The sequence below is a fragment of the Acanthopagrus latus genome, chromosome 4 (assembly GCF_904848185.1).
Source record: "Acanthopagrus latus isolate v.2019 chromosome 4, fAcaLat1.1, whole genome shotgun sequence".
In the NCBI taxonomy this organism is placed as follows: domain Eukaryota; kingdom Metazoa; phylum Chordata; class Actinopteri; order Spariformes; family Sparidae; genus Acanthopagrus; species Acanthopagrus latus.
Genome location: NC_051042.1, coordinates 34,352,566 through 34,362,826, shown reverse-complemented (window position 1 = coordinate 34,362,826; position 10,261 = coordinate 34,352,566). Strand labels below are relative to the sequence as shown.

Below are 10,261 nucleotides of genomic sequence, written 5' to 3'. Positions count from 1 at the left end.
GTTAAAGTATTTTTGCATAAATATTTATAAGTATAAAAAGTAAATAACACCCACTCGACATCTTGTCACATCTCTCAGCTTTAGTAGAAACATCCAATAGTTTCTCAGTAAAGCTGCAATCGATCACTGATTATGAACAGTGGAATGAATCCACAATTATTTTCATGATCAATTATCCAAATCGGTTTAAGTGATTCCTACAGAAGTCCAAATATCTCTGATTTCAGCTCGTTAAATGTGAATATGTTCTGGTTTCTTTCCTCCTTTGTGACAGTAAACTGAATATCTTTGGGTTTTATCTGTCACAGGTTTAAAGGGGAAAGCTGTGGAGATAGGAGATGGACCCAAATGCAGTTACTCACAAGACAAGAGGCAGGAGAGAGGGAGAACAGAGGTCGAGCTTTAATTAAAACAAAAGATGATGGCAACAAAAACCCAAGGAGCATGAAACGAAAATGAATCCAGGACCAAAAACCAAAGTAGCAACACAACAGCAAGACAAAGTGGCAAAATAAAACAGTTAAACAAAGTCCAAAGTCAAAATGAAGCTGGTGGGTGGAGGGGGGTCAGGAGGATGACCAAAGTCCAAACAATGATGGGAGGGTGGAGGCAAAGGCCGAGAGGATCACAAGTCCGACAGCAGGGGCGAAGGCTGAGATACTCAGGAGGCCGGTGTATGCGCCGTGGGCTGGGACCCACTGGGAGCCGGCAACAAAGATGAAGGCTGGGATCCTCTGTAAGCCGGTGGAGAAGGTGGAGGCTGGGACCCTCTGCAGGCTGAGGGTGTTGGGAGGCTGGGACCCTCTGCAGGCTGAAGGTGTTGGGAGGCTGGGACCCTCTGCAGGCTGAGGGTGTTGGGAGGCTGGGACCCTCTGCAGGCTGAAGGTGTTGGGAGGCTGGGACCCTCTGCAGGCTGAGGGTGTTGGGAGGCTGGGACCCTCTGCAGGCTGGAGGTGTTGGGAGGCTGGGACCCTCTGCAGGCTGGAGGTGTTGGGAGGCTGGGACCCTCTGCAGGCTGGAGGTGTTGGGAGGCTGGGACCCTCTGCAGGCTGAAGGTGTTGGGAGGCTGGGACCCTCTGCAGGCTGAGGGTGTTGGGAGGCTGGGACCCTCTGCAGGCTGAGGGTGTTGGGAGGCTGGGACCCTCTGCAGGCTGGAGGTGTTGGGAGGCTGGGACCCTCTGCAGGCTGAAGGTGTTGGGAGGCTGGGACCCTCTGCAGGCTGAAGGTGTTGGGAGGCTGGGACCCTCTGCAGGCTGGAGGTGTTGGGAGGCTGGGACCTGCCTACTGGAAGCAGGCAGCGGAGATGAAGGATGAGACCCTCTAGAAGCCAAACTGCCGACTGGACAACCCTCAAGGACCTTGTCAGGTCCACCAAACGAGGAAGAAGAAGAAAACAAGGGACAAGACTCAACCGGGCCTCTGACCGAGGAACAGGAATAGGTTCTGTCTGGATCGCCGACTGAGAGCCACTGGAAGGTGTCGACTGGGCCACTGACTGAGCAGCTGGACCTGTTGTCAGCCAGGCCGTTAAAGGGGACGACCCAGCAGGCATCACACTGGAGCTGGGGTTCTGGACAGGCAGTTCTATTTATCTCTTCACTTACTATTCATTTATTTATTTTAGTCTTTTGGTTTTACTTTATAATTTACTTTTTATTTTATGAATTAAAAAAAGTTTTTGACTCATGACTTTCAGTATTTTTAGCATTCTTAGTTTGAGAGTTTTATTATTTTGTCTTTATTTTACTGCCTCTAGTGTCTCCTCAGTGAAATACATCGATGATCGTTTCCTCAGCTCTGCAGTACCTGTTGTTACTACCCTGTTTTATTTATTACCATTTATTTCATTTTTTTATTACTACTCACTTTTTTATTTTACTTATTGTATTTTAAGCAGCTGTATAGGGATGTGTGTGTGTGTGCGTGCGTGTGTAAATTTGTGTGTCTGTGTGAAAAGTGCTCTATGATTGATTGATTGATTGATTGATTGATTGAAAAGCTGATGGCAACAAAAATCCCGAGGAGCATGGAACAAAAATGAAGCTAGGATGAAAAACCAAAGTAGCAACACAACAGCAAGACAAAGAAGCAAATTAAAACAAAATAAAACAGCTCAACAAAGTGCAGAGAAAAAGGCAAAGTACAAATCAAACATGGAAACCAGAACTCACAATCCAAAAAACACATACCACTGTGGAACTGGAGACAGAGGGAAATCTGGGAGGACATCGCACCAACAGAAGCAGACGCAGACTGACGCAAACAGAAGCAGGAACAGACGCACAAATGGAAAAAGACAAGAGGGAAAGCAGAGACTTTAAACACAGAGACTAAAGATGAGACGAAGAACAGGTGAGGAGAGAGAGGAGGCCAGGTGCAGTAAGGAGAGGGGGAATCACAGAGGAGAAAACTCCGACAGACAGAGGGAGACAAACTGCATGGAAAATCAAAACATAAGACACAAGACACAACACAAAGACACGGAGTCTAGAGCCATGACAAGATTTTTGGCTTTTGGACAAAATGAGACATTTGAGGATAAAACACTGATCGACATTTTTAATCATTTTCTTGCATTTTTTGGACCAAAGTGCTCAGTTAAAATCTGAACTTTAACTAGAGAAAATCATCCAGATGTGTCTAAATTTAATGCAACAGTTTCAATAAACCTAGAATTTTTCTCATATATAAAATTAGAATAAAACAACTGTCTCTATAGAACTGTGTAATCAGGATTTAAACGTCTGATCAATCAGACAGAAGTCATCAGAGCATCGTGCTGACAGAGAGCAGTAAGTGTGTCTGTTGTGTTAAACGTATACGTTTAATAAATACGCACCGTACCTGCCTCAAAACTACTATTACTCCTGATTTCTGCTGTAATATAATTAAATATTCAAGCTAACATGTGGATTTAATTAGTCCCAATCGTTGGTGCAGCCCGATGAAAAGAGAAGCACAAACTACAAAACCTTGATGTGATGTCTCAACCACAGAGGGTCTTCAGGTAGAAGAGAACTCGTGAAGTCGGAGGAGTTTTCAGACAGATAACAGACTGATGTTTCCACGCCTCTAATCTGTCTTCATGTGACTGGACCGACCAGATGTGGGGGGTCAGACTGGGACTGGGGACGTCTGCACTGGACTCATCAACATATATTTACTTTCTGCCATAACAGACATGCTGTATCACGCACATACACACACTTTGCTAATTCATTTTCAGGATGATAATATCTGAGACAACAGGTGTAATGATGATGTCATATACACTTGAGACGTACAAACTGTGAGTATCGTCCTGGTGTGTATGTGTCATTTCATCCAGTCAGGAGACGTTTCGTCACTAATAAACACAGATGTGTGTTCATGTCTGTAAACCATCTGTGGTTGAATTAATCAGATCAGTCAGATCCACTTCAAATAAAGACAGTCGAGAGCTGGATGTGTTTTTATTTCCTTTATTTTATTTTATATATACAAGTTTATTAATTTCATGTTGATTAAACTTTAAAGTTGCAGTTTTCATTTTCAGACAGATTTAATGTTCTAACTTGAAGCTTCCACTTGAAATGATGAGTAGGATGAATGTACTGCACAGAGTTCAAGGGTGATGACGACTGATCTGCTGATTGATGATGATCATGTGAACTGAACTCATCATGAGCAGTGACAGCTCTGAGGCTGAACACACACAGGAAGGAGCGCCGCCTGAACACACTCAAACATTTACACAACAACAAGGAGACGGCAAGGTACCGCCCACAATGTTTGATTGACAGGTGATCTGTGTGCGAAATGACTTCAGTCCATCAGAGTCTACAGAACTCAACAGAGTCTCCAGCAAAAAGATTGAGTCCAGCACAGAGCGGCTGAGTGAATGTGGTCTGGACTCTGTGGAGGAGAGTCATGGTGTCAGAGACGCTGTAGAAGGACAGAATACCTGCACTGTGATCCAGGTACACTCCAACTCTGGAGGACTGAGGACATGAGACGGAGATTTTGACACCGTTGTGAAAAAACTCATAACATTTTTGTTTACAAGATAACATCCAAGATTTGTGATTGTATCCAAATAAACCTTCATCTGTCTTCCCTGATCTCCTGATGTTCTTGTATGCGACTGCTATATAAACTCCTGCTCTCCCTCCGCTCCACTCCAACTCCCAGTAACAACGTCCAGTCAGACTCTCTCTGCTCAGGACCTGAGACCAGTAAGTGAATCTGTCTGGATGATCAGCATAAGACTCGCGTGTACTACTTTTCTGTTCCCCTCAGATAATAACAGCCATCTATATACTGTGTTTGGATCCAGTGTGATTTCATGTGAATATCTTAAGAAGTCAGCTCTGGTCTTGGGTTCTGGTTCTGGCAGTGAAACATCCACTGCTTCATCAGCAGAGAGACTGATGGCCTGGCAGATGTTCTCCTGGAGCTTCTCTGACGGATCCACCAGCTTGTGTTTCTTCAAAGCAGCTGATTCATAATGAGGCTGGAGGTGTTTCTCACAGTAAGAGGCCAGACAGGATAAACAGGACTTGACTGCTCTCAGTTTCCTCCCAGTGCAGACATCACAGGCCACATCTTCAGCAGGAGCATCTTGGAGTCCAGTCTTCTTCAGCTGCTCCACTAAAGCTGCTAATATGGTGCTTGTCAGCAGCTCAAGTCTTGGTGTGAAGCTCTTCCTGCACTGAGGGCAGCTGTAGATCCTCTTCTCATCCTCTGTGTCCCAGTGGTCGTTGATACAGTTCTTGCAGTAGCTGTGTCCACAGGGAGTCGTCACCGGATCCTTCAGTAGATCCAAACAGATCGAACAAGAGAAAGTCTCTCGGTCCAGCTGAACTGCTTTCTGCTCCATTTCACCTCTCAGTGCTTCGACTGTGTGAGTTTCACGTCCTGATAACTGAAATGAGTTTGAGGCAACAAGATAAGAGATCAGAGACAAGAGGGAGTGGCCATCGACCTTTGCTTCATACCTGGATGAGGAGCGACTCTGAACTCTGTTTCCTCATTTACTGCATGTTTCATGTTGGAAATGTTCGAGTGCGTCTGCAGTCACGTTTTCATCCAGATGTATTTTGACCAAACTTTGAGAAAATCATCCAGAGAAAATGAGCTTGTTTTCATCCTCGACTAGTTAAACAGCCGCTGGCACAGATTCCTGAGGGCACAAGATGACGTCATTAAAGGAGCAGTCTGTAGTTTTAGTGAGGAAATGTTAATGAGCAGGGAAAGATCTTGATTGCCATATTATTTTTTTTTCTGCCTAAACAAACAAAATAATAAATGCTCTTTGCCCTCATAACTGAATAAACAAACTGACCTCAAAGGACAGGACAGTTATGTACTGTGTTTATATGTGGCGGACCCTGCCACCTTTCTAGCTTCAAACAGTGTTCTGGGACCTTATTTTCCTCTGAGAACAGCTGGTTTATTCACTTAGAGAAAACAGTGTGTATTATAAACTCATTAAACCTCATAAATATAACAATTCTGAGCTTTGACTTCCTTTCAAAAACTACAATATGATATATGATATTTTTCTTTATGTTTTACCGTTAACCTCCAGTAGGTGTCTAAATACATAAGACACAAGCTTTTGCAGCAGAACTTCAACAAATCACAGTTTTCCTGCAGACAGACAACTGATATCAACTCCAGCCGGTTTAACTGACTCTACCTATTAGGTGATTAAGTCGACACCACATTAATTACAAGTTTTGGCGGTCGTTGATGACATCATTGCCAGATTTACAGACCTACTTGGAGAACGCCTCGCTGGCTGAAGGTCAAATGATTAAGAGGTTAATCAGATTGACCTCTGATTAGTCTGCGCAGAGCGACTGCTCGGTGCTGCTAAGCTCTCCAGTTGGATTGGAGCGTGTGAGCAGATACCTTGGAGACCTGCAGACCGCCGGGACACAAACTTTCACTCCAGCAAACAGTTTCACCAGGAAGCCTTTTCTCACAGGAATCAAGCGAACATGGGCCAAGAAGAGAGCCACAGTGAGGAGATGGATCTGGCTCAGATTCAGGAGCTGTGCATCATGTTCATGAAGGAGTGTCCGAGCGGCGCCCTGCACCTCCACGAGTTCAAGAGGATCTTCGGTGTGCAGAGCAGCTCAGCAGAGGAGTCTCTCTACATCGAGACGATCTTCAACTCCTTCGACACAAATCGGGTAAAAGACGCAGCAGATTCTCGTTAAAGAATTTGATTTTTTTTTTTTTTTTTTAGCTTCTTTGTAATTAAAACTCTGCATTGTTTGCTTACAGGACAACAGGCTGGATTTCATCGAGTACGTAGCAGCACTTCATCTGATCCTGAGAGGGGATCTGGAAGCCAGGCTCAAGTGGTCCTTCAAGATGTACGACAAGGACGGGAACGGCAAGTTGGACAGACAGGAGGTGAAACGGCTCATCAGGGTAAGAGAAGACATTTCAGACACCAACAGCTTATTATATAGATTCACTGTACAAGGTGCTATTTGTAAGAGAATACAAACTCATCGATAACTGACATTGTATCCCAAAGCTTCATTATTTAACGAGCTGGGAATGAGACTTAAAAATCAAAGTTGAGCTTATGTGAGGTTTCATAACACAAATCCTCATAAGTCAGATTACAGTACAGTTCTGGCAGCAGGGCTTAGGGTCAGGGATCATGAGGAGAGGTGAGGTGAGGATGGTCTCTGAGGGCTATTCTTGAAGTGAACAGCTCTGGTGGACTTAAAAGTAAGCCTCTAAATTCAGACATAAAATTAGCCCTCTGTCCACACGCTCCCAGAGGGAATATCATGATTTGTTCCCTGATGTGAGAGGAATTCAATATCAGAGTATCATCGTATCAGCAGGAGGAGATTGTAGGAGGTTTAACATCTTCCTCTCCATCTGCTACACTGTAAACAAGAACAACAACAGGAAAAACCTCTTACAGAAAGTGATGATAATAATGATAATTATGACAAAAATACATTTATTTTATATAGCACTTTTCAGGTACACAAAGACACTTTACAGGTTGAAACAGAAATATAAAATACAACACACTAAAAATGGAAAGAGACAAGTTGTCATTTTCTGTTGTTAAAATATAGTTTTACATGAGACCTTGTTTATTTTTTGGGCTTTTTAATGTTTATGGATATTTGCACATGTGAAAACAGAGCAAGTATCACCTGTAACACTTTCAACTGTTAATAAAAGTACATAAATATGAATTTAAAAAAAAACCTTTAAAAGAGGATCAGAGTCAGGGGTGAGGAACAAAATGAGAGGAGGACGTTTTTTTTCATTATGCGTCAAAATTTGGGTGTCATGTAACAATCGCTTCAAAATCCCGACAATGACAACGACACTGTGTTTATAAGCTAAGATAGAAATAATATCTTTGTTACTGAAGCTGATTCTGAAACAGTTTCACCAGCTCGTCTCCACACGGGGCATTTTCTCCTCACCGCTGGCCTGATACTCTTCAGTAGAATCACTACAGAAAGAGTTTGTATTACAGGGTCAGCGCCACAATCCACTCATCTGTTGTCTTTAATTTGAACTCTTTCCTTCACTTTAACAGTTCTAACAGCCTTCAGAGCAGATGTTTGCCTCAACAGTCAACCAGTGTGACTCACTGTATGTCTGTTAGCACTTCTTCACTGACACTGTTCATGTTTCTCTTGCAGATTATTCATAAGATCAAGCTCCAGCGGAGTGAAGTCGACATGACGCCGTCCGAAATCTGCGACAGAATCTTCGAGCTGGTGGACCAGAACCATGACGGTGAGAACGGGAACAACTCAGTATGTCGTGCTTGTCACGTGTTGTGTTACATGTTACGTAAGCACAACATGTTTGTGTTTTTTTAGTGCGGTTTCAAGTTTTTTTAAATGTTGTATAATCCTCACATGACTTTTCCATCTGTGAAAGCATGTAAAAAGAATTTACTTCACGTGTTTTTCTAGTGGAGAACATCGTTTACAGTTTTCACAAATGGAAAAAAGACAAATTAATGAACTTGGATGATCCTGGAACCAGATCACAAGTCATAGATACAGTAATTTAGATCAGACAACTTTCCCCTCTGGGCTTCCATAGTTTCATCACTGTTGACTAGATAAACAGTCTGTTGTCACGTTCCCTTGAATCCTGGGTATTTACACTTCTCATCAAGTGGTTTTATCTCTGCATTAACTGTGTATTAGATGTAAATGTGTTGTCCTGTATCTCCACACACTAAGAGAAGGACAACATATGAAGCGTCGTAATGTACTTTCATCTGATCAGAAATTAGTAAAGTGTAAATCTGGTGAAACAATACACTGATCAAATGTTTTGTCCATTTGTTTCTCAGTTCTGATGAGCAAATCTGAGCAGTTCACCTCATCTTAAAAGAGTTTCCTGCTGGGATTTAATATTTTGGGCCTTATTTATAAAAACAACAATAACATTTCAGTTAATTTAACTCGTTGCTTCAGTTGCTTTACCTGCTTTGACTTCTGGAAAAGTATCTTGACTTGACTAAAGAGACAGATGTAATTAAAACAGAATCCACATGAAGTTCTTTAGAATTATTTTTGTGAACAAGAATAGGATAGAAATGGTTAAAACTATAAGAAGTCCAACGCTTTTAAAAGAGACAGGTTGACATGAATACGTTGATGAATGTGGATAAACGTGCAGTGTGAAGTTCTGATCCACATGATCTTCTTTCTGTTCTTCTCTGACTTCCTGTTGGTTCTGTGTCCCACAGGTCAGATAACTTTGTCCGAGTTCATGGAGGGAGCTCAGAAGGACGAGTGGGTGATGAACCTGCTCAAGCTGGACGTCAACGCCACCGGCTGGGTCATCCAGAACTGTGGGAGGTTCCCATGATATCTGTCTGAGTGGGTTCACCACCCACAGGTTTTTGTTTGAGGCTAACACAGATTTGCTGTGTTGCTGTTTTATTCTGCGCCTCGTTGTTGAGCTTCCTGTGACTCACAGCTGGAGCTCAGATTTCACGGCTGCAGGTCTGCAGTGAGTTTGGCTGCTGGTCCAAAGGTCCTCGCTGAACGTCTGTGGTCTGTTTGTCATGACGCTAATGTCTCTGCAAATGCACAGAGAACATTTGCTGTTAATATTATGAATTATATTAATTATTATTTGATGTGTTTTTGGTTTAGGATTGTGGATTTTGTAAAAAACAAACAAAAAAACATTTTAAAAAATCCTGAAATCAATCAACAAAATCACATCACTACTTATGTGACATGAGTGGTTGTTGAAATTAGGGAAATTATTATAATAAAATGCTCTCACTTTATACATAGTTGTGACCATATACAGACATATTTGACATGTAAGTAACTTATCTTTGCTCCTGTATCAAGTGAATGAATATTATCAGGCTGGAGAAACCTGCTTTTAAACCAAGTGTTTGTTAGACGACCAGCTGCATTGTGAACATAGCTGCTTATATACAACTGTGTAAATGGACGACACCACCAGATGGCGCACCAGAGATCTGTCATCACCATGAGTACACGCTCATCTGATGCTCCAAGTATAAAACAGACAAGAAGTCACAGTTTAAAGCGGCTGTAGTCGACTGCAGCAGAAAGAGCTAAAAATGTTCAGTCACAACATTAAACTCTGATCATTTTGTTGCAATGTAATGTTCTGCTGGGAACCCCGGGTCCATCATCATCTGGATGCTACTTCGACATGCACCACTGCTCCCAGTACAGCTGCAGACCCTCAGTGCTTCCTGCTGACAGTGGCGACTGTGACAGAGAGCTCACCTGGCCCCCAAATTCCCCAGATCCCAATCTGATCAAACATCTGAGGGAGGTGCCGGAGCAAATCCAATCCACCGAGGCTCCAAATCTCAACCCACAGAAGGGATCCGCCACCAGACACAAGCCCTGGAGGTCCTGCCTGAAAATACAGCGATGCCTTGGCTGCACGATGGGCATCCACATGACATTAGGCAGGTGGTTTTAATGTTGTGGCTGATCAGTTTATGATTATTATGTTCTTTTATTTTATGGTTCTCCGTGCAACTTCAAACATGGGTGTAAATAATGAAGCAGACGTAATGAAATGTATGTTGCTGCTTTAGCAAACAGTTGCCTTTTCTGACAGCAGAAAACAAAGAAAACTTCAGTACTCAGCAGTGAGTTACGTTTGTGGTCATCCAATAATCACAAACTGTCTTTTAGCTCTGTTTTGGGCTCCATCAACTCCTGAGGGAAATGTCTGATTCTCTAGCTGCCAAACGCTCCACGAT

General features: G+C 42.9%; 1 protein-coding gene across 1 annotated transcript; it reads left to right on the top strand.

The window, feature by feature from the left end:
- Positions 1 to 5,984: 5,984 nt before the first annotated feature.
- On the top strand, positions 5,985 to 8,865 carry LOC119018317 (guanylyl cyclase-activating protein 2-like). The gene is made up of 4 exons (XM_037095880.1): positions 5,985 to 6,179; positions 6,274 to 6,423; positions 7,677 to 7,773; positions 8,744 to 8,865. Exons 1-4 carry the CDS (start codon positions 5,985 to 5,987, stop codon positions 8,863 to 8,865), a joined length of 564 nt encoding a protein of 187 aa, XP_036951775.1.
- The last annotated feature ends 1,396 nt before the right edge of the window (positions 8,866 to 10,261 follow it).

Bases quoted from the DNA above. Each gene is read 5' to 3' on its own strand.
- LOC119018317 (XM_037095880.1), top strand. From the start codon at position 5,985: ATGGGCCAAGAAGAGAGCCACAGTGAGGAGATGGATCTGGCTCAGATT. The intron at 6,424-7,676 runs GTAAGAGAAGAC...TTTCTCTTGCAG, and splicing joins AGGTGAAACGGCTCATCAGG to ATTATTCATAAGATCAAGCT. The intron at 7,774-8,743 runs GTGAGAACGGGA...TGTGTCCCACAG, and splicing joins GGTGGACCAGAACCATGACG to GTCAGATAACTTTGTCCGAG.